This window comes from Emydura macquarii, unplaced genomic scaffold, assembly GCF_026122565.2.
Source record: "Emydura macquarii macquarii isolate MOO-44397 ecotype Brisbane River unplaced genomic scaffold, CSIRO-AGI_Emac_v2 contig_2676, whole genome shotgun sequence".
Lineage (NCBI taxonomy): Eukaryota > Metazoa > Chordata > Testudines > Chelidae > Emydura > Emydura macquarii.
In genome coordinates this window covers 10,135,796-10,162,744 of record NW_027132813.1, presented here as the reverse complement: position 1 = coordinate 10,162,744, position 26,949 = coordinate 10,135,796, and the positions used below count along the sequence as shown (strand labels likewise).

The 26,949-nt window shown below is 41.5% G+C and overlaps 1 protein-coding gene across 5 annotated transcripts in view; it reads left to right on the top strand.

Annotated features, from left to right (window-relative positions):
• The window catches only part of EPHX1 (epoxide hydrolase 1), a 41,559-nt gene that overhangs the window by 5,430 nt on the left and 9,180 nt on the right, over nt 1-26,949 (top strand). For all 5 annotated transcript variants that reach the window (XM_067564858.1, XM_067564854.1, XM_067564857.1 and 2 more), the window contains exons 3-7: nt 19,383-19,570; nt 22,082-22,262; nt 24,280-24,507; nt 25,897-26,026; nt 26,531-26,745. In XM_067564858.1, coding sequence (XP_067420959.1) covers nt 19,388-19,570; nt 22,082-22,262; nt 24,280-24,507; nt 25,897-26,026; nt 26,531-26,745 — 937 coding nt within the window. In that variant the 5' untranslated portion in view covers nt 19,383-19,387. The remainder of the gene's footprint in view (nt 1-19,382; nt 19,571-22,081; nt 22,263-24,279; nt 24,508-25,896; nt 26,027-26,530; nt 26,746-26,949) is intronic.

Sequence of the window (26,949 nt, the reverse complement as noted above, 5' to 3'; positions counted from 1 at the left end):
ATGCTGGCCAGGTTACCAAGACAGACAAGATTGATTCCAAAATCCAGGATCTTGTCAACCTACTCAACCTCCTGAACCATGAGGTAGACACAGTGCTGGAGATCCAGGAGGCCCCTGAAACATAGGCAGAGGACCAACCTGAATCACAGCTGGAGATCCAGCCTGAGGAGGGGACCTCTTCCAGTAAGTATTATGTGCTGTATTACAATACAATACAACTGTACCAGGAGATTTAAACAACTTAGCTCTGGGATTTTAAGGACACCATCATGTTGGTCTACCCTCTCTCGACCTCCTCTGCTTTAAATCCCACCTCTCTTTGCTCAAAATAGGGGCTGCACCAGAATGTAAAACTCTGTCCCATTTATTTCCAAAATACACCATCTCCAGCAGAAACTTGCCAGGTTCTGCCCCACAATCACTGTAGTATTATTGCTCTCTCTCCCTCTTGGCTGCCCCCATTTAAGATGCCGTTTTTACCCACATTTAAGATATGTGGGTTAAAAATGAGGCACACTGAATGGAAGATATGTTTATTTGTAATGGCAGATACAGGAAAGAGAAACACTAGAAACCTTTTTCTGGCTCACATTTTTATTATTGCCCACAGCTTTGAGCAAACTTGTGTCATTATGAGGTAGATCACCCAACTCCAGCTAAACAGACAATTTCAGAAAGTAAAGAGATTTTAAGGTGTCCCCCTGCCCCTTTGGATTACTGCAAAATTCTCCTTATTTTGCAGTGCACTTTAAACTGACCTGCAGATGTTAAAAAGACAGCAGTCTAATTTGATACAGAGATTGCATGACAGTCCTGCTCTCTTGGCAGTGCCCATCTAGCTTGTGGTTCCCTTCCACTTCTGTACCAGCTCTGGGGGCACTGTCTTGGCAAACAACAGCCCAGCATGTTTGCCCATTGCCTTTTTGAACAGAATCTTTCTTTGCCTTTTGGGGGCACATCTCAAGGTAACATCCTTCAAAAGTAAGGATCGCCTACGGAGGAGCACGTGCAATTATCAGCCTTCCTCTGCTGCCCCCACCAGGACCCATCCCACTGTCAACCTACAGAGATACACATGCAAATGAATGTCTGTCCCTGCTGGCCATCCTGTTCTCTCTCACCCACCACTCACCTGATGCCTGCATAAGCAATTATTAACCATCTCCCCTATGTGCCAATGACATTACCTGCCAACCAACTCACTCTCACTGCACTAGCAAAGGTTCTATGCAAACAAGGAAGAATTTTAAAAAATATCTTACTGTCTTCAAGTTCACCCACAACTGGGAAGAGCCTACAGGAATAGAATTGCAAACCTGAGGAAAAACAACATTTGATCATTGTTGGCTTGGAGGCTGTGATTTGGACAATGATCAGTTGAGTTTTTTTCTTTCTCCTGACATATTACAGAGACCACTGGGGTGTTAACATTGAATGAAAGCTGGCCAATCTGTATAAGAAGAAATGTCGGTCAAGAGATGACATGTTTACTGACCTCATGTCTGCATCCTAGCAGAAGGGTAAAAAGATGGAGGAGTGGAGGGAAGATTTCCTTATGTATGATAAAGAGGAGAGAGAGGAGGAGGACAAGGGAAATGGCCAGGATCTTGTAGGCACAGCTGCTGGGGATGTTGAAGAGGCAAGCAACCCTGCCGGAAAACATAACTGCACCATGTTCAAGGACACCACCCCAATCTGTCCTGCAGCCCTCTCCCTCTGATAACTGCATACTAGGGTTCAGCATCAATTTCAAGGAACAGGCCCTCCCCTCAGCGTTCTATGCCACAAGACAATCAGGAGGTCATTGGATACTAGGAAAAAATGCCTTCACCTGTAAGGGACAGGCTCTACTATCATCCAACACCCCAAGATGCAAAGACCATTTTTGACCCCTCTCATGTACACAAAGCTGGAATGTTGAAAGCACATATCTGAGTGCATTCAGCACTTTCTGTTTTTGTTTTGTTTGTTTTGTATGTTTTGGACTGGACTTTTAACTTTGCATTATGTTCAATAAAGATTATTTGTTTTTTTACTATTCACAATGTTTAACGTGGTGTACTATTTGTTATTTCTTAATCATTAATTGAAAATGTCAAGACATTGTTTGTTTGAAAATTTCATAAGAGCTTTACATGATTCAATGAAATCCCTACCTGTGGTGTACTAAAATCAGTCCACGAGGATAAATAAATGTTAAGACGTGCACTGATCATGATAAAAGCCTTACAGAAAGATATATATATATATATATATATATATATATATATATATATATTGTTCACAAGTTTGCCCTAGCCTCAGAGTAGAATACATCCCTGGCTCTGTGTCCCTGACCAGTGCTTTTGGTAGATGCTGCCTTTCTTCAGAAACTTTAGGAATTCTGTACACCATTTTCTTCCACTTATCAGCAAAGCTATCTCCTTTGCTGTCACATAGGTTGTGCAAAACACAGCAAACATCTATTACACAAGGCAGATATTATTCATCAGCCTTCAGCCTCGACAACAGGCACCTCCATCTACCCATCAAGCGTTCCAAATACATGTTGCACTAACATTCTGCAGCTACTTGGGATATAGTTAAACAGGTCCTTTCTCCTATCCAAGCACCCAGTCAGAGGCTTCATAAGTCAGGGAAGCAGAGGGTAGTGACAGGAGGAATGGCAGCACCATCAGTGTCCAGAGTGGTTCATGGAAACAAAAGTTGTTTCTCATTGCAGGCCAGAGTTTCTAAAGATCCCCACATTGTGGACCTTTGCAGACCACCCCCACATTAATATTGGTGCACTTTCTATAGTGTTCAGCCAATTTTGCAGCACTATAAAGAAACATCCCTTTCTGTTGATGAACCTTGTGGCTTGATGTTGGGAGCAAAGGGATAGATATATGGATCCCATCAGTAGCCCCAATATGATTCAGAAACTTCAATAGTAAATCCATGAATAACATCTTGTGCATTGCCAAGCTTTATGACTTAAGGGAACAGCACTTTCTTGATAGCAGCGCACACCCCCATTGCAAAAGCCCTCACAGATGATCTAACACCACCAAATTGGGTAGCTACTGACTGGTAGCAATCATGGTGACTGATGAGTTTCCAGATAGCAGTGGCCACATGCTTCTTCATGCTGAGAGGAGCTCTCATGTAGGTGTTCCACTACTGCAGCTCCAGGGCGTGCTCTGCACATATTTCTAGGAAAGTGGCCTTTATTTCCTGAAGTTCTGCTTCCACTGCTGGACATTCCAGGTCTGCATTCCTATCCTGTCCCATCAGTCAGTGTTAGTACTGGAAATAAGGTATAAATTTTTAAGTGAGAGTAATTAACTATTGGAACAAATTACCTACCATCATGGTGGATTCTTCCTCACTGACAATTTTTAAATCAAGATTGGATGTTTTTCTAAAAGTTATAGGAATTGTTTTAGGGAAGTGCTATGCAGGAGGTCAGATTAGATTATCACAGTGGTCCCTTCTGGCCTTGGAATCTATTCATTTAGTTGGCTGAGCCCAAAAGTGGCAGCTCACTCGATGAAGCCACTTCAGGAAAAGATTAAGCACCAGTATCTTCTTGATTCCATCCTCCTCGGGGGGGGACGACTATATCTACCTGGCTCTGAAATCACTGCACAATGTGACGTATATTTGCAGAATTCTATTTGAATTAATCACTGTGATGACTGCAGTGCTCAGCAATGTTTCCTCCATGCTGCCTGACAGTGCTTTAAAAATAGCTCTGGCTCGTAACAAGATGGATGATGGGATGAAACAAGAATCATGCAAATTATTTATTTTGATCCCAAGTCCCAGAATTCCAGTGCCTTTTGGTAAGTATTCCACAATCATAGAAATGTAGTTCTGGAAGGATCGCTGAGATCATCTAGCCCATCCCTCCATACTGAGATAGGACCAAGTATTCCTAGATCATAAGTCAGACCTGACAGGTGTTTGTCTAACCTGTTCTTAGAAACCTCCAAGGATGAGGATTCCACAACTTCTTTGGTAACTTTATTCCAGTACTGTATTTAACTATGTGCGGGAAAAGAATCCCAGAATGCATAGAGTCCAGTGAGGAAGCAGTGTACTAGGGGATGTCTGCCCAGAATGCTGACCGCTTGTTTTGAAACTGTGCAGTGCTGTGTGCATGCAGTGATCCCAAAAGGAGCTTAACTGGGCATTACAATGTGGTATGGACAGACTAGGCTTGCAGCCATTGTTCTGGATCACTGGATGCAGATCCACAAAACCCGCAACAGCTTTCGAGTGCAGACATGCTTAGTCCAGAACTCTGTCACTTGAAAACATGCCCAGTTTTTTTAATCTGTCCTCCTAGGTCAGGTTTTTTAAACCTTTTATCACTTTTGTTGCTCTCCTGTGGACTCTCTCCAAATTGTCCACATCATTTTTGTTGCTCTCCTCTGGCCACTTTCCAATTTGTCCACATCTTTCCTAAACTGTGGTGCCCAGAATTGGACATAGTACTCTAGCTGGGGCCTCCCCAGTGCTGAGTACAGCAGGACGGTTACCTCCTTTGTCTTACATACAACATAATCATATTCATTTTTTTACAGCTGCATCACACTGATGAGTTGTTTTCAGTTTGTGTTCCATTATAACCCCCAGATTCTTTTCAGCAGTACTATCACCTAGACAATTATTCCCCATTTTGTATTAGTGCATTTGATTTTTCCTTACTAAGAGAAGTACTTTGCATTTGTCTTTTATTGAATTTTATTTTGTTGAATTCAGACCAGTTCTCCCATTTGTCAAGGTAATTTGAATTTTAAATCTGTCCTCCAAGTGCTTGCAATCCCTACCAGCTTGGTGTCGTCTGCAGATTTTATAAGCATACTCTCCATTCCATTATCCAAATCACTAATGAAACTATTGGATAGTACCAGACCCTGGACTGACCCCTGCGGGATCCCACTAGCTGTGGCCTCCCAATTTCAGAGCAAACCATTGAGGCATAAGAGAGGAAAAAAATTCTCTGCTTCAGACCAGTGTGATGGAACACTTTTTTTTCCCCAGCGTCCCGAGGGGCCAAGATAATGCTGCAGTTGCAACTTACATAAAAATCACTATCGCTATCACAAAATCACAAAGAGCCTGGAAGGTAATAGTAGAAAGCAAACAGTATACGGGGAACACAAACCAAAAACAAAACAAAACATGTTTTTACACTTTCTGAAAGCTCTGTAAGGGCATTTTTGTTTAATTTATTAAATTGTACTTGGTCTGTAATTAAAACCATTTGCTTTAGTACAGTACATTTAGTTAGCACTTCTGTTACATTTACATTTTGTAGAGTGAATGTACGAGGAAACCAAAGCTTTCTGTTTTAATCTCATTCTTCATTTTACCCTCATTCTTTGTGTAAAATAATTTGGAAATCTTAAATGTCTCAAAATGCCTGGCCTGATTTATTACTATTAGAATACTTTTGTCTGATGGTTAACTTGATTCGTTAGATGTAAATATTCGAGGATTGATTCCAATCTCACAGAGCTGTGGTATCAGAATCAGGCCCTTATTTTCTCTTTACGTGGCTAAAATAACAGTGCTCTTCATTTTCAAAACATTGTATAAACATTGACTAACCCTCACAAAACCTGTAAAAGTAGGCAAGCTTTGGGTATCTTTTACAGATGGGGAAATTGAGGTAGAAGCTAAATGGGGAGATTTTCAAAGGCACAAACAGCAACTAGGCACCTAACTTCTATCAAAAGACAATGGAAATTAGGTGACTAAGTGCCATTTTGAAAATCAGATCAGGAGGGAATAGCCCAAGGAGACAGATGAAATCTTAGTCCAAGCAAGGTTTACTGTACAGGAGTTTCAGTTCCTGGCCATAGCGCTGGGCTCGTACCGCTTGACTAAACTTTTTATCCAAGTAAATTTCATAAGTGTAAATTTGTGTACCCCAGCTTCTTTAAACTGTAGGTTTTTAAAATGCATTTGTTCTGAATTCATTAGTTTCTTCTAGCTTGGGGAGAACATGGTGCTGCAGTCAAAATCCACTGTAAATATCCCATATTCAGGGGACTGTAGGTAGAAAAGTTAAGTCCACCTACATAGCCAAAATCCTTTACTTATGTTAGATGCACAAAATGTGTTTGTTTTTTTTTGTTGCCATAATTAGGTTTTAGAATGCATGCATAATTATCCAAGAATTTCTTCTAATTATAATCCTTCCTTAAAAGTATGTAGTGTGGTGTAATCTTTTCATCCTTATTATACATATATAAAGAAATTACGTTTAGCAAAGCCCATAAACATGTAATTATCCTTTTTAATAGCTTTTTAACCACAAACATTTAGTGTAAAAAGGACTGTGAAGCAAGTTATAACTCCACAGTCCTTACACCATAGTTAATAGCAGTTGGTAAGTGTACACACTTTAAAAAAGGTTGGTCTAATTAACTTCTGAAAACCAGAGTTCTCAGGAAATTTTTGCTTCAGGGGTAACGGTATTGTTCAGTAAGATGTAATTTTTGGCTTAAGAGGTAACAAAATTAGGTGTGTGAGGTAAAGGAAACTTAAAATTTAGTTGAAGACAAAATTAATGGATTATCTCATACACATACTTCACTAGGGATTTCTTACATTACAGATGGAACATTGGCATTTCATAAGACAGAGGTAAACCTTGTTCTTACAGCTGAGGCTAAGTAGCATGTGTCCCAGACAGCTTGTGAAAGGCTTTTCTCTAACAGCACACAGAAATCCAGAACAAGGACAATCTCCTTTAACCTGCATACTCAGAATATGGCAAATAGAGTTCCAATTACTGTAAACGTCTCCAGAGAAAATTCACTTGGAAAACAGAGTCCCATGCCACTTTCTAAAGAGCTTTTGTCTGCTCATAATTAATACTGAAGATACTTTCTCCCTTCTGAATGCTTGTACTGAGAAATTCCTGAATTTTTTCTCTAAATAAGTTACTTTAATTAAAAGCACCATGATACATGTGAATGGGATGTTTACTTAAATAATAATGTGATTTATTTGTTCCCTCTCATATAACCACATGTAACTTTTCCCTTCATTTTGTTCTAGTCTACAGCAGACTTGATTTTTTTTTTTCATTTGAACTTGGTGTGAAGAAACTTAAATGAGATTTCTTTTTTTTTATGTATCATTTATGTATCATGTATCACGGCATCTGTGTTCTGAACACATCCCACGAAACTGATGTGAGACAGAGCTTGCTCTCAATTTAAACAGTTCAGTACTATAAGTACATGCCAAAGTAAACTCTAATTGAGAACACTGTTTCCTCTACTTTTTCTCATCTCTCAGTGGCAATTACTCTGATGTTGTTGTGGGTACACATACGACATTTAGAAATGCAGCTTTTAAATCCTTAACAACGTAAGCACTTCAGTTGCTCCTAACAAAAAAGCTAAAATAACGAAGAGAAATGTGCCTGTTACATATTTATTGTGGCACATCCTTCTGGTGCTGCAGTGTCACACAGAAAGTGACGATTACCATCTGTTCCCTCCTGTCTTATCAGCAAAGTTTCCCTTCTTCACTGAGAATCAGCTCTTGGAGATTCTATCCCTTTCTCCATGGATACAATTCTTTTTTTAACAAACATTCCTGTTTTTTTACTCCCAGCTTTGCCCTGTCATTCTTGCTGTCCCTTTCTGCTTGGAACCATCCCATTGCTTTAAATCCACCAGGCACATCCTCAACTTCACCCTCCTGCAAATGTTTCCTTAAAACCATATTTATTCCAGCAATCCTTGCCTTATTCTCACCAATAACTTTTCCACACTTTTCCTTTGCTGAACTGTTGTCCTGTGTCTTGTCTTCTCCCTGCTGATTTTAGATCATAACTGCAGGGCATGAAATGTTTTTTTTTTCCTACAAAACACCATGCACATTGCTATGTACTCTGCTATATAAATGATTACTAATACATGGTTTGTTAACAGTAATGGGATAGGAAGAGATTTACAGATTCACTTAGTGAAAAAGATGTTCTCACTTTTTGCTCTGGTTGGAATCATCAGAAAGAATTAGACCAAATGAATATCACACACTGTACACAGTTCCAGAGGAGTAGCCATGTTAGTCTGTCTTTAGCAAAACAGCGAGAGTCCTGTGGCACCTGAAAGACTAACACATTTTTTTGGGGCATAAACTTTTGTGGGCAGAAACAGCATCCGACGAAGTGGGTTTCTCCCCATGAAAGCTTATGCCCAAAAAAATGTGTTAGTCTTTCAGGTGCCACAGGACTCATTGTTTTACACTGTATACAGAGGACATTACGCATGCACATAATCACATCTAATAAGAAGTTGAATAGACTGTGTGTGGTGCATTTAGATTAGTGGCTCTCCATCTATTTACCACCGTGGGCCACCTATGCAGCTCTCTGTGTGTTATGTGGGCTGCATCCACACAATATATATATATATTACCAAATAATTTTACCAAAATAATAAGGTTCATTATTTGTTATCTGACAGCAATTTGATTCAAATTGATATTGTACCTTTCATTTGAACACTGGCAAATGTCTACCAAGAGCATTTTAAATTAGCAAAATAAAGTCAAAACATTAACTGTTCAAATTAATTTGGTTTCACATTAGTGGGAGATCTGGCAGCTTCCATGTATTTGGTCGGGCACGTCACTCAACACCTGCTCCCAGACAGTCTGGGATAGGGGAGAACCATGGGGGACCCTAGCTGGGAAGCCGCCCATGGGACAAATTTCCACCCCGCACCAGCTTTGCCCCCAGAGATGGGACTTACAGGGCAGCCTCCTGCTCTGGCTGTGAGCTCCAGGTCTGGACAAGGCCAGCAGGAGACAGGCAGGCGGGCAGTGTCTGCTGCAGCCAGCCCAGGGCGCGCTGCACCCTGGAGCATGCTCATCCCCCAGAGGTGACACATAGCTGTGGCTAGTGGGGGGCACATGCCCCCACCATTTCTCCAGACACCTCTGATGCGGAGGCCTAGAAGCAAGGAGGCAGTGCTCCCCCTGGTGGCGGTATTCTCAGTCATCCCCTTCTCTTCCTCTCCCCCACCCCACCCCACCCCATCCCCTTTCCTTTCCACATTGTCTCCTCCCCCATCCCTCTTGCCCCCTACTCCATCCCCTTCTCTTCTCTCTATCCCATCCCTCTTCCTTCCCCAATGCCTCTTCCCTCCACCCCACCCCCTTGCCCTACCCCCCACCCCTGTTGTACAGGAACAGGATCCAGCACCTCGGAGCGGCCAGCCTTGGCTGGGAAGAGGGGCCCAGCCAGTCTCCTCCCTGACAGGCTGGGCAGAGCAAGCCCTGCTCCTTGCAGCTTGGGAAAGAAGGAAGCAGCAGGCTGCGCGCTGAGCTCCTCCCGATCCACAGGGGACTGCTTCGCTTTCCCTGCACACAGGCAGTGCTCCTGAAGGGCTGCCTGGTGCCCCCTCCCCCTTAGCCGGCCCTGCCCCCTGCTGGACAGAGCAGCAAACTGAATTTTTTTAGCACACAGCTGGACTGCAGCTGTGTGGTGCTAATTGAGCAGCATGTGGCCCTCAGGTGGAGAACCACTGATTTAGATAAAGACCAGACGAGGGGAAGTATTGGAATTGATACTACCAGCACAGGGGAGGAAGAATAAGACCCTTGTTAAAACACAAGGTTTTGGGGGTTTGGGAGACCTAGGTTTTATTTTGAGCTTTTTCCTCAGATTTTCTGTTAACATTTTGGGATCACTTAATTGACTTGAGTCTGAGCTTGACTAATATCTTGCAGCAGCGTTGGGCCTTGTGCCTCAGTTTTCCTAACTGTAGCAGGAGAATATTAATGTACCTCAAAGTGATGTTGAGGCTAACCACATTAGTCTTTGTAAAATGCTTTGAAAGTCTGATGGAAGGAGCTATGGAAGTGTGGATTATTAATATTTCTTTTCATATATAAAAATCTAACAGTTAAAGTAAAGCTCAAGATGTTGTGGTCCTTTGTGGCATTAAACTCTGACTCTAAGACAGTTCTTTGGGAAATGTATTTTTGGATTATGGGGTTTTCTAGACAAATCTTGGTGGTTGGTTTTTGTTATTGATTTTTTCATGCATATTGCACTCTTTTTTTGTTCACTTGTAATTTTTGTTTTTGTTATTACTGTTTAGGTATCCAAAAGTGTCACCCCTGGACACCCACCAGCTACATCTTAGCAAAATAATTTCACATTGATTTTTATGTATTGAATTGCATTGACTGAGCTGTGGTATTTTGTAAAGATCAGAGAATGCGTACTTGGCAATTAAAGAACCCAATCCTGCAAGTCTTCGGCATGTGGAACTCCCAGGGACATCAGTGGGAGGTCACGAATGGGGGATTTGCAGGATTGAACCCAAGTTGAGATAATTGTGTAAAGTTATATGCCTGAGTTGAGGACATTTAATACATCTTGTTTTCTTGTGTGGCTTGTTTGGAATGTTGAAACTGGAGTTAAAGGTTGCTGAGTTAATTAAAAACATCTGCAACCAGATTACACTAAAGAGTTTGTAACAGCAATTTTTTATAAAGTTGTATAAAAGTAGCTGTGACCCGTCCCATGCCCAGGGTAGCCACCTGAAAATGCCAAGGTCAGGGCAGGCTGTAAAAAGGGAGCAGATTCTCCCAGCACTGGTGGGTGGCACTGAAGCCAGACTTCCCAACCAGCCACAAACTGCGCTTCTGAATCCCCACAGAAGCCAGTATACAAATACACACAGCCCCCTTTACTGCATTTCAGCTTCTGGCTCCCAAATCAGCACTAGGTCCAGTAAAGAGTCCAGTTATTTAAACTCTGTGCTCTTTACTAAATAGGTTCCCTCTGACCCCAAGGTGTCAGCCACAGTACCCGTTCAATATAAGTTTGGATCTTACCTAAAATACCATGCTGCCAGCCAATCCTTTAGTAACTAAAACTAAAGGTTTATTGTAAAAAGAAAGAAATAAACCATGAGAGAAATGTTAAAGGGTCAAAGCAAATCAGATACATACAAATGATTGAAAGTCCATATACATCAAGTTTCTGGGAGAATTGTGGAGTTGCAGGCTTGTACAGTTCTTCTGGTATGCACCCAATCTCTGTCTCAGTCCTTTGTTTCACAGCTTCAGTTCAGTTGTAGATGAGCTGATCCAGAGGTAAGTTGGTACCTGAAGCTGAGTCCTAGCTGGAGACTGGTGTCTGATGACAAAATGGATTCCCAAGGCCTCTGCCTTATATACCCTCTGGTCCTGGCCATGTGGTATGTAGAGTTTTACAGGAACTAAAATGGAGTCCAGAGCCACATGGGCCAGTCCTGGTGCCTCACCAGGTATATCTCCCGCTTCTCCCCCTGGGCCCCTTGCACCTGGCAATGTCTTAATGGGCCATTAAGCAGTCAATTGTTCTGCAGCCATCCTGTCTGAGTCATTACTCAGACAGCACTATTTGAAATACAGATATATCTAATATATCTATAACTTCCATTTCACACATCACAAATGAACATAAGTATTATCATCTTAGCATATTGTAACCTTCCTAACAGTACCTGACATGGCATATCTCACATGAATTAATATGATTTTGACATATTGATGTCAAACAATATAACCAATGCTCTCCCCCCCATCTACCCAGCATGACAGTAGCATGTGAAAGACTATACTATAGCAATTCCATAGAGCCACTTCTATATGTGGGTTCTTTTGCTCTTTTGGGAGCTGCAGTCTGAAGTTTATTAAGTGGGGTAATAAAAATTAAAATTCTTCTTGATCCAACCCCAGTGGTGTTGGGTATAAAACTGATTATTGCAGAGTCGTGACAAATTCCAGACAAATTTTCTTCTCTTGTGGATTGTGCCAAAACTGTTTGACTGCACTGTGTTTGCACTTTGACTGCTGCTGTGTTTATGTTGTCCCAAATAGAAGTGTTTGAATATAGAGAAACGTATACATATTTCAAAGGCAAGGCTTGATCTTGATCCTTAGATCACTGTTATACATGTGCAGAGATGATAGGTCAGATTTTGCTATCTTACATTTATGTGACCCCACAAATTTTTATTGGACTCATTGAAGTCAGTGAGGTTACAGAGGTATAACCGAGAGCAGAATCACAAATGCAGCGTTTTAGGCACTGATTCACAATACCAACTGTTTGCTTATAGATGTTTAAATTTGTAATCCTGCAGTTGGAATACATAAAAACTTATAAAATCACATGTGTAGAGCCCCAGCAAATTCATGGCCATGAAAAACGCATCATGGACCGTGAAATCAGATCTCCCCCATAAAATCTAGTTATTGCAGGGGAGAAGAGGGGCAGAGCTGGGGGCACCCCGCTCCTTCCTTGTACCAGACTCCAGCTGGAGAGGGACAGGACTTACTCTTCCTTGCATGGCCAGCTCTGAAGGCAGCGCAGAAGTGAGGGTGGCATGTGGCCTCTGAAGGCAGCGCAGCTGCAGAGCTTCCTACAACTGGGGGAGGTACCCGGACATGGGTCTGATCTCCTCCCAAGAGCAGCCATGCACGGAAAGAGGAAATCCTGGCCAGTACCAGTCCGGACTTGACTAGCAGCGAGGAGCTCCACCCTGGAGCACCTCCCAGTAGCATGGGGGAGATTAGATCCACCTCGGGGAACATCCCCTGGCTGCAGAAAGCTCCACGGCTGCTGCCTTCAGAGCCCAGCTTTGTGGGCCCCCATGACCCTCCTTTTGGGTCGGGCCCCCCACTGTTACAGCACCATGAAACTTCAAATGTAAACATCTGAACCCGTGAAATTGACTTTTAAAAATCCTCTGACTGGGGAATAGACCAAAATGGACTGTGAATTTGGTAGGGCCCTACACATGCGCTATAGAGTTATTTGGTTTAGTTTCTTAAAAATACACCTGCAATTTTGTTGCTTTTATAATTAGAAGATTGCCAGGTAATAGTAATATATTCAACTCAACCCTGCTCACCGGTGGGGGGCAGAGGGGAGGATTCACTTTTTTCTCCTGCGTGGTCCTTTGAACTTCTGAGACCCAGGTATTCCCCCACTTTCCTGCTGCTTGTTCCGTCAGGGATCCACATGGTGTCTAAGCTAATAGCTGGAGCTAAGTCAAATAGGGGCCTCTTCTGGAGCAAAACAATAGCACGTCTGAATCAGGCAGCAGATTATTATTTAGCATCAGAATAGCACACTGGAAAATAAAGTCCCTGCCCTGCTCGTGACTAGGGCTGTAAAATGTTAAACGGTTAACTGCTAAATATTAGTCTTACCATTCAGACTAATACTTATTGGTTAACCGGTGGTGTGGGCTCCATCTCCAGGGTGACGGCGTCCGGCCATGGCGGAGGTGGTTGTGCTGCTGCTCAGGGAGGCCGAGGCCCTGGTGCAGGCGTTGCAGAGTGCCTTGCTGTGGAATACGGGGGACCATGGGTCCAAGATGGGGGTCCCCTGGGGAGCTGGACTGGGGGCGCTATCTGGGGGCTGAGGAGAAGGGCGGGGGGAACCAAAATTATATCGGTTAAACAATTAACCCATATAATTTTAATATTTTAAACGGTTACCTTTTTAAAACGAAATTTACATCCCTACTCCTGACTTGTTATAGCTGCAGAGCATTGTCAAGCGCTCCCTGCGGGTTCTCTTCTATAATGATTTAGTTGAGCAAGTTCAAGTTGATGTATAACCTTTAAGGTTTTGAATCCTGCACTGAGATTTTTGTCCCATTAGATGTGTTGGCAAAGAGTGATCTGTTTGGAGAGGTACTATTGTAAGGGCTCGCTCTAAATCTGTAAATAAAGGGGTTGCTGAATGCAAGCTTGTTATCAGTAAAACATAAGGGGTGTTTGAATAACAGCATGAAAATATATTGAAACTTAAATAACTTCCAAATTGATTAATTTTTCCAGCACAGCAGTTGCAGACCAATCAAAGCAACTTGCATTTGACAGTCATGAATCTCAGTCTGCTTGCAGTAGTCTCATGGTCTGCTGGTAAATAAAACCTAGTGACAATAAAACATATTAAATCTTAAATCAAAGTCATGGTAATCTCCAGTATCTGACTGGAAGCAGTGAGCTCTGTCTTAAGGCTAATGTTCCATTCATATAGTAGTTTACATTCTTGTGCACGAGTGTTTTACAGCACCTCTCAAAACCACATGTGTTGCATATTGTGTGTGCTGCAGTATCTGGACGAAGTAGGGTGACGTAATCCTTTACATTTTTAGAGTGGCATTCTGTGGTAGGAGGGGGAGTTTAGCTCTTAGACTCTCAAACATTAGTTTGAAAGTCTTGTCTGTCACTTACCCACCTGCTGTAAATTTTCTCCAAAGGCGGTCTATTTGTCTTACTTTTGACTGTTAATGTTATTTGAACTGATTTTTAAAAATAACTTGTTGGCTTTTTGTTGTTGCTAAGAGTAGCAGTGTTACCTTCAGGCGTCTCCATTTCAATCCAGGCTTGACTAAATCTGTGGCAGTTTGAGGTGCATCAGAGTACTTTTCACTATGTCCTCAGAACTCTGCACCTTGATGGAAAAGGATCCCAGCAGTAAGCATTAGAAGTACAGTGCATCATTCTGCCTCTCTTTATCCAACTTAATCTAACGCTAAGAATTGTTTTAACAATCTTTATTTATTTTTTTAACAATCTTAGAGTCATCAGATGATGAAAAATTACTTATTTCAAGGGTGCATATGGAGAAGATCATTTTGTCATATACCAAGGAAAGTTCAGCTAAGATGTAACATCTGGCTGTCAGCTTAGTTTCTAGTCCTCTTGATTGAGGCACGAAGAATTGAAATGACTTGTTCTTAGCTAATGCAGTGAGACAATAGTTCAGTTAAGATTAGAAACCAAGACTTTCTTTGCTTCCTGATCTCTGCAAGGGCCACCAGACCATTTGGTTGTCTTAATCATGAATGCTTAATATTAATGCTTCCCAACATGCCCACTGAATGAAGAAGAGCGAATTGGATATGGATGGGTAGAGCAGAATGTGTCTAATTCATTGCTCGAATATGACTTGTAGGAACACTACCAAAACCCACATACGCGCACACAAAAAATAGTTGTGGAACTAATGTGATGTTTGTCGCCATCACATTGTTGTGTGTTTTATACCTTTCCCCTGTTCTTTGTCTTTTTAGATGGTAATTTCTTTGGGGCAAGGACTGTCACTTATTTTATGTATGTACAGTACCTAGTTCAGTGGGGCCCTGTTCTTGACTGACCCCTAGGCATGACTGCAATAAATGTAAGTAACAGAAGTTGGGTGCTGTTGAGTAATTCTCTCAATTGAAAATGGATCCCAGCAATGCAATGCTTTAACTTTCTTTGATTTGTGTATGTGCTGAATTTATTTGATTGAAAGCTTTACAAAGCCTCGTGTTAAAAAAAACCCTGTTTGTATGAATATTAAAAAACAGGTTTTTTTATTGTGACTTAAATATTTGTGTGTGTGGCATCTGCAAATATTTCAGTACTGGATTAGTGCAATAGGTCCAAAAAGTGAAACTGACCATAAACGGAAATGAATGTGAACAAGAGTTCAGTCAATGAAATTAGAGGTAACAGACTTAAAACTATTAAAAGGAAATACTACCCCTTCCCCCCAAAAACAAACAAACAACAAAACCCACAAAAAAACACAGTTAAACTTTGGAACTAATTGCCACAAGGCATCATTGAGGCCACCATCTTAACAGGATTAAAAAAAGGAATAGATGCTTTTCTGGATAATAATAACATCCACAGTTACATTTATATATATTGTAAGAGACAAACCCTTCCAGGCTTAAGGCACTAACTGATGGGAGATAACAGGAAAGTCCTCGTATGGGTAAAGGAGGACCTTTGTGAAGAATTCAGCATCTTCCTCGGGAACATATGGTGCAGGCTGCTGTTGGATCTTGGAAAGTGTATATAACAAAATAAAATTGTATTAAGCTGCTTTAAAACAATATGTATAGCTATAAGGGCTGGAGTTATCTGAACTCTAAATATGTATCAAGTCTCTGAATATTGACATTTTGTGAACTCTGGGGGGGGGGGGGGGAGAGGAGTCAATTTCTATGTTCCTATCCAACTGTTCAGTCTATTTTTTGTACAAATGGAGTGAAATGGAAACTAAACTGAGAATATGGTAAAAATAAACTAGATTTTAATATTCACTTTTAATCATTTAAGATATTGTAAGAAAATGTTGCTTTTTCTTAAATGGGATTTTTAAGCAGACATTGTCCATTTTCAAATGATTGAGTTTAGTTTTTATAAAATTAAAAAGAAGAAAAAATAGATTTACTAAGTCTTTGGAGCTTTACTTAGAATATGTCTTAAAATGTGTTTTTCAAAGGAGCAAAACAAAAACATGATTCTTTGCTAGACTGTTAAGAAAGTGGTACCATCTAGGGTATATAAATAAGACCATGAAGGGTCGTTCATTCTGAAGAACAGTTAATTTACTGCAGGATGAATGGAAAGATCTCTTTCTAAGATCTGGCACTGAGCCACTACAAAAAATAAATAACATTAAGTTGCTTTGAAGTTGTAATCTCAAAGGCAGCATGCCAACAATGCCACATCAAGAGACCCTGGAGGGTAAAAACACTAACAGTTTATTGTTTACATCTCTGAAAAATGTAAGTACAGTAATATAACTAAAGAAGAAATAGGTGCAACGAATCCAAGTATAAAGTGCTTTTAACGTTCATCTTGGGGGGACAGCACTGTGTAGTGGTTAGAGAGGAAGATTCTGGGCCAGATTCTCAGACTTGCCAAGGATGCTTTGCACTGCTCCGTTAGCCCAAAGCAGCTTTAAAGAACTGGCCTGAGTAGCAAGCTGGGGAATCCTCAAGTGGTGTAAAGCTGGGTTAGCTGGCTCAGCTATCTCCTCCTGTCTCCCACCACCCAGTGCAGGGAGCATGAGGTAGGAGGGAGAGTATGCTGTGCTCTACCAATCTGTCACTAGCATAATGGTCTTTTGGAGGCCATTACAAGCCAGTGCAGGTTAGAACAGCTCTCTGTCATTTTGCCCTATCTCCCTCTCCTCAGGTGCAACAGTCAAGCAAAGTGCAGGCCCAACTGGGGACCTGGGCCTCTGTGTTCTTATATACCACAGTGATGGGGAGTTTTATACGCATTTCCAAAGGAACTGAGAGGTTAACATTGAATACACAGAGCAATTCAAGGTCTATGTCCCTATATGCAAAGCCCTCCATTGGTTGGGCCTTTGCTACCTGAGAGATTACCTCTCCGTTTATAACCAGTGCCTCCCTTGATAGCTACATTTAACTGACACCATGACCCTTTTGACCTATAGGGGAGGACCTGTGCAGTGGAAAGAACTTTCACAGGTGCTGAACGTGTTTTGTGGAACTCACTACCAGATAAGATCAGAATACCCTCTTCTTACCTCAGTGCATTTGGAACGAATTGCAAAACAAATGTCTTTGAATTGGCTTTTCCATAGCAAGTTCTTCTTTTACACAGAATACACCCACACAATTTTTTAAAAAGTCTAATTATTCAAGGTTTTTAGCCACACAGGTGGAAATGGGATGAGAGGACAGAGATATTTTGTTTTAAACTTCTGGGAGGTGCTCAGTTACTATTGTGATGAGGCATACAAATTCCTAGACAGTCCAGAATAGAACCCATATCTGAGTTGTGGTCTGACTTGGGGTAAGTCACTTTGTTTTTCTGTGTCTCAGTTTCACCATTTATTAAATAGTGATAATATTTACAAGCCTCTGCTAAGTGCTTTGCAATTTTTAAATGGCCCTTCAATTCTGACATGCAGTACCACGGCTATGTTACCCCTAAGCTGGCTGCTCTTGAAGAAAGGCTACTCAATTGTGTTGAATTGGATGATTTTTATGGGGACAAACTTCCAGTTTGAGAAACTGAAACTGGCAAACTACCTTTTTTACTTGTAATGAAATCCAGGGTTTGTGTGCAAGGCTGTGGAGAACCTGGGTTAGGACTTTGAAGAGCATGGCTAAGAGAAATTAGCACTTCCTTAAAGGGTACAGAGGTATGTATGGAATTTGGACTGCAACAGGTCAACTGGTTCAATCCTTAACTTGCTTTTAATTCCCGTTTATGAGGCTGAGAGTGTTTCTAAGAAATTTGAGGACAATTTGAAAGATTTGCATGTGCACCCAGTGCATCCTTAAAATTTGTGAATGTATGCACACAAGTACCTGATTTTTCTCCAAATGCAGTTTTTATGGGTGCTAATTGTGCCAGCATAATTTATATGGCAGCTTTTGGAAAATTGATCCCAGAAGTTTAACGACGTCTCCTGCCTTACAGGACATGGGTCAATTTTAGCCCTCGGCTAACTGGGTGAACTCCTTTAACTTAGATGCTACAGTTCATGTTTAGCTTCAAGGATTAATTTGGCTCAGCATCTTTAGTGAATGTTTATTTATCCCCTAGAGCAATTTCAAAAGCATCAAATTACTCTGTGCAATAACAGCAACAGCTATAACAAAAACCCTTCCAACCCTGGAGAGAGTATGGAATAGTATGGCTCATAAACAATGTCTGTCCTACAGAACAGTTTTGAAACAATTAATATTTTAACAATAATTCCTCAAGTATGATGGGTCTTTCAAATGTGACATACTTTTAAAAAAAAACAACAACAAAAGCTAAACCTCTGCACACACATTTCTTGTATTTAAAGGGCTGCTCAGAAACATTAATATTAAACAGAAACTGGTTTGGGGGTGTTTTTTTTACTTGAGGCATAAAGCAGTTCAAAGGTGTTCCAAATGGAATTGTTTAATATTTTAAGTGTTCTGTATCTGGCGCTTTTAAAAAAGTACAACCAGCCTGAAGCCAGGATTATGGGATTAAGAACAGGTAAAGCCAGAGTGGTTTTGGTTTGGCAAAATTTCATCACTTGGGGAGGCGTTTTGGATCCTGGAGTCTCTGTACTTTTTTTTTTCCCTCTTTGGAGGGTCCACAAGAAAGCAAAGTGGAGGCCTTCTCAACACTTCAACCTCAGTCTACCTTTTATACTGTTTGTGTCTGGAGGGAGGTGTAGTAAATGTAGAATATCTTTTCTCCCAGCAGCATTCAAGGACACAAGATTGTCTGCTTCAGTGTTCATCACTAGTTTATTAAGATAAAATGAGGTATGGGTCTGCAAGATTTGAAGCCTTGATATATGTATTCCATGAAGTTTCAGAGAGAGCTAATAGTATTTTTGTACAGGTCACTAGTGACCAAAAGTTACAGCAGTCTTATAATTTAGCCACAGTATCTACCATGTTGTAATATGGTTGGGCCACAGCATAGATGGACTTCTAGTTACTTAGTGGGACTTAAGCACCTAAAGTACTTAAGCTCTTTAGAAAATTGTATGTGACATGCCTCCAATTGGTTAACAACAGGGTTGTGCTTTTCTCTTGCAGTCATTATGTTGCTTGAAATATTCCTGACACTGGCTTTGGGGACCATCGTCTATCTCTTCTTCTCAAGGAAGAAGGAGGAGACGCTACCCATCGAAGAGGGTTGGTGGGGCAAAGGGCAGAAGCCTGTCTCTGAAGAAGATGCAACTGTTCGTCCATTTAAAGTGGAAACCACAGAAGAAGAGCTGAATGTAAGGAAACATCTTTCCTGAGGAGAGGAGAGTATGAAATGCAGAATAAATGCATGATTTGTTTGAGTGATTTTAAATTAAACCAATAACTAAATTTATCGAAGTGAAATAGAACTATTGAAATTGAGGCCTGATGCACAGTTTTTAATAGCAAGGGACTTTCTCTTACTCTCGAAAAGTAGAACCGGGTAAGCAGACTTCTGTATCCCAATGTTCTGTTTTGTCCCCAGCTGACTGCTATCATGTTAGCGTATGAATCTACTTTGTGGGGTCTGATAATTCCAGAAAATGTAGCACATAAAAGTGGAATTTGGTTTTAGTGATCATTCAACTCTGTGCTGCTGTGCTTGCCCCTCACTCGGACTGATTATAGGGGCTCTAGATTATAAAAGACAGCTTGGGGGAAATATCTTTAATTTACTCTTTTGAAAAGCCAATAAGAATTTCTCACTATCTTGAGTGCCACTTGGCTGCAAGTAAAGAACAGCACTGCTCTTGAAAATGTTAGTTAAAACCTTTTATAGGATGACTGACCTGTCTGGGCATAAAACACAGATACCATGGTAATGAGTACAGTGAAAATATATAGGTGGTAGAATCTTGCAAGTGATAGAGATTTTGTTTGTACATGTACATGTTTGGGAAGCTTGCAGCTTTACAAAGCTGCATGGAGTGATTATTCAAATATTATGCACAAAATGGGATTGTCCCTATTGTTCCTTATAACAGGTTTCCATTTCTTTTATTTGTCATGGCTTCTATAACTCTTACCTTCTTCCACTTCTGGATTTAAATAGAAGGGGACCTTTCTTAAATGTTCTCTTCCCTGGCATGGTCAAATTGTGGGTAGTTGCTTACTTGAGGGTTGCCTCTAAATTAAGATACACAATTTTGTTTATATAAAAGCTGTTGTAAAATAACAACCCAACAGTAGTAAACTATATTGGTTGGGCATAAATAAGGCCTTATCTAGAGTAGGATTTAAAGTTGTGATGTTATCCTGTTAGCTAACACGTTTTATATAAATCTAGGCTAGTCAAGTCACTTTATCTTCAACACATGTTAAACTGAGCTTGAGTTAAAGCACAGAGAAAGCTTAGACTTGTACTTGGCCAGTTCAGTAGATGCTAAAGTATACACAGCTTTGTCTACCCTAGTCTTTTAAAAAAAACATTTTAGCTAACATATGCTAACATCACAACTTCAAATCCATGTCTAGGCAAAACCTAACCTTTCTGTGAATGTGTGCACATAATGCCTATTAGCTGTAATAGGAGTTATCCATGTGCATTGACATCCTAAAATACTGCCCAGTTCAAAACCCCCATGATTGCAATTGTGAGGAGCCTCTTGCTTCATACAGGCTGTTTGTCTCTGCTGAGTGATTATTAGCTGACTATACCATATCTGCAGCGCTCTACATGAGCCCCAAATCCACATTAGGAGGGTCACTGTGAATTTGACAAATCCACCAAAATAAATTTTCAGGAAAAATGTCTAGCTCAGTGACCCAGGGGAGCAAGAGAAAAGGATTTACTGGAGTTCCATGTGAGGAGGGATTGCAGGACTGGGCTCTCAGGATGGGATTTTCAAAAGTACCTAAGAGCTGGTCTACACTGCACAGTGAGCCGTGAAATTGACAAGGCTGCCCGACTCCTGGCGGCAAGTGGGAGGGTGGTGGGGGGTTCGAGAAGCCAGGGCAACTGGACCCTGCTCCCTGGCAAGAAGCCCTGGGCGGCTTCCTCTGCTCCCCATGGGGAACAGGGAGTGGAGAGGGAGGCAGCCCACCAGGAGCCTGTGGGACAGCCAGGCTCCCAGCAGGGAGCTGCCAGCGGAGGTAAGAGACCGGTCTCTCAGCTCCCCACACTGCCCTTCTTAGGTCGGTAGAAGCGCTGCTGGTGAGGACGCACACCATCGACCCAAGGAGGGGAGTGTGGACATGCACCACTGCAGTAATTACTGTGGTGATTGTAAGTAGACCTAATATAGGTCGACTTACGTTGCTAGTGTAGACATACCCTATGGAACACAAGTACCATTGGAAGGCAGTGGGACTTGTATTCCTAAGTCACTTAGGTTGTTTTTAAAATCACATCCTAAAGCACCATATTCAGTACCCAAGTGCATTGCAAAGGGAAGGTATCAGCGTGACGCTGAATGTTAATGAGCACTGTAAAGAAGACTTTGGATCCCCTGCCCTGTTAGAAAAAGACTATTCTCTCTGCCCTGCGGTTTGACTGGACAAGGACATCCAAGACAGTGTGACAGGTATGCTACAGAGAGAAAGGGGAGGGCTTTAACGGGGGAGGGGGCATTGATGTAAGTACATCAGCAAAACAATAAATGACACAAGTATCACAGGAGGTTTTATTTTCACTTTAATTCCTGTTTTGCATGGCAGTAAACTAGGAAGGGTGCAAACTAAAATACAGAAGAGTATATATAATCTCTGTATCTCGTCATCCTCCCTCTTTTCTTTTCCCTTCAACTTTCTCTTTTTGTTTACTCTAGGATTTATTTAGAAGACTTGATCAGGCTCGATTCACTGAGCCCCTGGAGGACTCTTGCTTCCACTATGGGTTTAACTCCGTTTATCTCAGGAAAGTCGTCGCCTACTGGAGAAGTCAGTTCAACTGGAAGAAGCAAGTGGAAGTTCTCAACAAATTCCCACAATTCAAAACCAAGATTGAGGGTGCGTGGCTGTGCCCTGCAAAGAGCACGTGATAAAATTGAAAGATCACATCTACGCTGTTGGAGGCATTCCAGTGCCTTTTAAAACAGGCCCATTACGAAGCCTATTTTTGTGGGATTTGTAATGAAAATTCCAACAGATACTGCTGCATGGTGGTGCTGGGTGGTGCTGTTGTTAACAGATCTTTGCTGAGGGGAGGTTCTGATGCCGTGAAATAAAGGTACTTCACTCTCTTGAGTAGTCTGTTAGGATCAGAGTGCTGCACATGAGTAAGGTTTGTGGGATCAGGCTTTGCACTTCAGTAAAGGATTGCCATAAACTACTTTGTACCAGTAGTTTTGGTGCATCCATTAACATTAGAAGGTGTGACACCAAGAAACCCAAATCTTGGTGCTAAGGTTTAACCCCAACAGTGGCTGCATCTGCAGTGAGACATGTAGGGGTGTCTCCCATTGTGGTTGTAGCACTGGGACTAGCTGCCGTGGGAGCAATAGTGTTGACCCAACTGCTCAAAGTTTTACCACTGTGTCATTTAACCTTACCTCTGAGTAGGTCTAGGTGCCACAGTGGTAAAAATGCTAGTGGCCAGGCTACACTAACTTTCCCACCATACCTAGTATCAGGGAAACTGCACCACTGCTACAGCAGTGATGAGAAATTTCCCTACATGTCTGTTTAAACAAGGCTAAAGAATGCCAAATGGAGTCCTATGATGCATGCACAGATTTTCTGTTGGGGTCACTGGGAGCCAAGGCAGAATTTGACCGTAAGACTTTAAAATACCAATTTGTTCTCAAAGCTGCAAAATATCAAAATCATCCATTAAATCATCCACAGATTCCTTCCCTTCTTCCCCAGACCCATTTTGTCCTGTGTACTTGCCCAGCCACTATCTCCTATATTGCAGCAACCCTCCCTAGGACTGAGGCCTAGAGTGGCTCCCTATGGTGGAACCCATCAGATTTTCTGCAGCACAAGTTCAGTTGATCCCTGCCCCGTAGCAACTGTATGGTCTGCCTCCACTGCACAATCTGTCAGCCTAGGTACACAGAACTGTGTTTTCCTTTGTAGCAATGTAATGTGCTTCTGAACTTGGTGACTGGACTAGCCCATTGTATTTTTTTTTAAATACATCAAAGGGATCTCTTGAAAGTGATTAGGAGATTTTGAAATTTACCAGTAGTAAGCCTAATGGAAGCTTTGAAATGCTTGGAGTGGAGTAATGCTTTATATGTTTGTGCACTTTTTGGGTACAAGGTGCAAATTCAGGGCAAAGCAGACAATTGTCCCATATTAAGAAATATATGAAAGCAAAATTCAAGTTTAAGATGATGCCTTATTTTATTTGAACCCATAAATGCACATTGTTAGAAATGGAGCAACTGACTCTGAGGCATTTTGTTTGTTGCACTGAGGCAGTGTAGTTTAGTGGTTAGAACTTGGAGCCTTTATTTAAATGCTGACAGTGTACTTTTATCTTGTGTAGCATCAAGCAAAGACACCCTGCCTTAAAAAGGACTTACTGTCTAAAAGGTAGACTTGAAGAAGACCACAACAGGATACTCTGGGCAATGCACTGGAAGGAATAATTTAGCTCTCTTTTCATATTAATAATTGTTATTAAGATTGGCAGGAAAGCATGATAAAAAACAATTTCGAATGAGTAGAAATTCAGACTCTTGGGTTCCATTCCTGTCACTGACTCATTGTCTGACCTTTGATGAATCACTTAACTTCAGTGCTTCATTTTGCCAATCTGCTGGAAATAATATTTGCCTTCCTCAGTTGGTTGTTGTGAGGTTTGAATGATGTTTGTAAAGCACTTTGAGATCCTTGGATAAAAGGATCCATAGCTGGGCCGAGTGTTGTTTGTAATAATTATGGTTTTTGCAGTCACCAGAAATACTTTATGAATGGATTTATTCATTACCCTCAGTTCTCTCTGATTGGTCTCTGTAGCCTTTGTGTGTGTGTGTATATTTGCATATTTCATGTATTTATTCCTTTATTTTTACAGGCCTTGATGTCCATTTTGTTCATGTAAAGCCTCCCTGCTTGCCTGAGGGCCGCTCTGCAAAGCCATTATTAATGGTTCATGGTTGGCCTGGCTCAGTCTATGAGTTTTACAAGATTATCCCTCTTTTGACGGACCCTGCTAGCCACGGCCTGAATGATGAACATATTTTTGAGGTCATATGCCCATCAATTCCTGGCTATGGCTTTTCGGAAGCATCACACAAAAAAGGTATATTGTGAGTGGAGTAGAAACTATCTCAGTACAGCATATGGCCTCCTTGTGACGAAGTAATCCTTATTGGCTAATGTTTTTTCCTTAGTAATTTCATGTTTTATGCAGAGTTGGAGATAAAATGTTAATAATGAAGTTAAATAATTTATTGTACAAATACAAGGCACTTATATGTAATGTGGAGAAATAGGTGTGATTTTAAAGTGACTTAGTTTTAGGGTATAGATTTTTATTTAAAATGAAAAAGGGTTTATAGAAGCTAATATGAAGAGAAACCTCATGAAGTAAATGAAAAAACACTCAAATGATGGGTTTTTTAATTGTAACTGTTCCATCTCATGTCTTTAGTCAAGCTGAGTTAAGAAGAAAAAGTATGCAAACAGCATAAATGGTGAAAAGTAAACCTAAAGCAGTTAAAAGATAATGCAGCTAAGAAATTATTTTTAAATAAGATAGTTTGTTAATGTCGCTTCAAAGAAATGTGGAAACAAGATACTATTTTTAACTTGCTTTCATACTCTAAAGATCAGAATAAAACTTGGATGAGGAAAGCAGAGTTAAATTCCTGCCTGCTAGTTCAGTGCCATGAAGCCTGTGGGGTTTGTTTTATTTGAACCCACAAATGCATTGTTAGAAATGAAGCAATTGAGCCTAAGAGACATTCCGGGTTTGTCACACTGGGGAATAAGGGCAGAAAGGCCAGTCCTGATCAGTTCTATCTGATGAAGCCGCTTATCTGCTGTGCTCTGTCATTTATCTTATCAAGTAGAGCACACAGTGTTCATTCATCAAGTGGACTTGGGGAAGACGCAGGAGGAAAGGGAAGTTTGTTTGGTCTTCGATAGCTGGGCAGCTTCTCAGATAATGTATGTGTGGTTTATGGGCTGACACACTGTGTGTGTATTCTGGAAATGGCGCACGGCATGGCAGTGGAGCCTTGTATCATTACTAAGCGCTTGAAGTTTCCAGCTCTGTCTAACCTGAAGTTATCTCCTCCTTGTGGGGGACAAGAGTGGGAATACATTGCAGTGTCAGTGCTCAAGAACACCCACTAGGGGCTAGGTTAGAGCAGCGTTATAGTCTCCAGGGAGACTGCCAACCCTGAAGTTGAGCATGTGCATGGGGCATGGTGACAATTAGGAAATGGGTTGGGTTTCTCTGCCCCTGGCTTCTGCTCTGTGGCCAAAAGCCTCTGTAGTCCTTGCCTTAATGAGGTGAAGGGAGCTTCTGTGGAGGACTCTGTCCTGGGGGAAAGCTAGGCAAGGGGAAATTGCTGTTCGTCTCCTACCGCTTTGACAATCACCCTCACTAAAAGAATACTGTCTGTTCAGTGTGGTAGCTGGGAACTGTCAGTCAGTAACACTTGGTGCCTTTTGTTCTTCACAGGCTTTAATTCTGTGAGTGCTGCCTGTATATTTTATAAACTGATGCGCAGGCTGGGATTCCATGAATTCTATGCTCAGGGCGGTGACTGGGGCTGGCTGATCTGTACCAACCTGGCCCAGATAGCTCCCAAGTGAGTATCCTTTAAATGGTCATTTTAGTGCTCAATGCAAGCGAGGGGCCCGACTTGCCTTTAGCTGGACAGTATGCAATTTCCTCCTTCATTGCTCTGCACAGAGTCCTGACCTGGATCACCATTTCTGCTCAGGTTCTGGGCTTCTCTCAAATAGAGAGAACCACAGTTGTGTGGGGTTTTTGGCATGGCCACAAGTCATGTCTAGAAAGGAACCCAGCACTTGTAACGAAAGAGGAATCTGAGCCCTTGTCTATGGAATTGAGTCTAGTGGACTCTACGAACATTGTCTCTCTGGACTGTGACACTGACCAAGCTGTGTGCTCAGCTTGTAGCGTGAACCCGAAAGGCTGGGGTGGAAGTGCCAGTGCCATGAACTACAGCAGAACCGTACGATTAGAACTAGAGAAAACGCATGTAGTGTGTGAAATTTATGGATTAAAAAGACTTGTAATTTAATTTCCAAATACTGTTTTTTTAATTTGTATTTTTTATTATGTTTAGCCACGTGAAAGGCCTTCACTTAAATGTGGTTTCAGTGACGAACATCAGATTTACCCAGCTGCTGTCCATTCTGTTGGGAAGTTATTTCCCAGGACTTTTTGGTTTCCAGGATGAAGATGTCAGGCGGATGTTTCCTTTCTTGCAAAAGGGATTCTACAGGATCTTGATGGAGTCAGGCTACGCTCACATACAGGCTACAAAGCCTGACACTGTTGGTAAAAAGACTTATTACTGTAAAACTCCACAGCAGAGCCCTGCAGTGGGACTGTGATCCTGTGGGTCCTGCAAGACCCGCTGCCATAATAGCAAGAGTTGGGTACCTTTGTTGCAGACGAGACTGGGTGCGCAAAAAGCCAGACTGCTGTAATTTGCGGGATAACATTTTAAAACTTTTAATACTTAAATTTAAGCAAGGGATA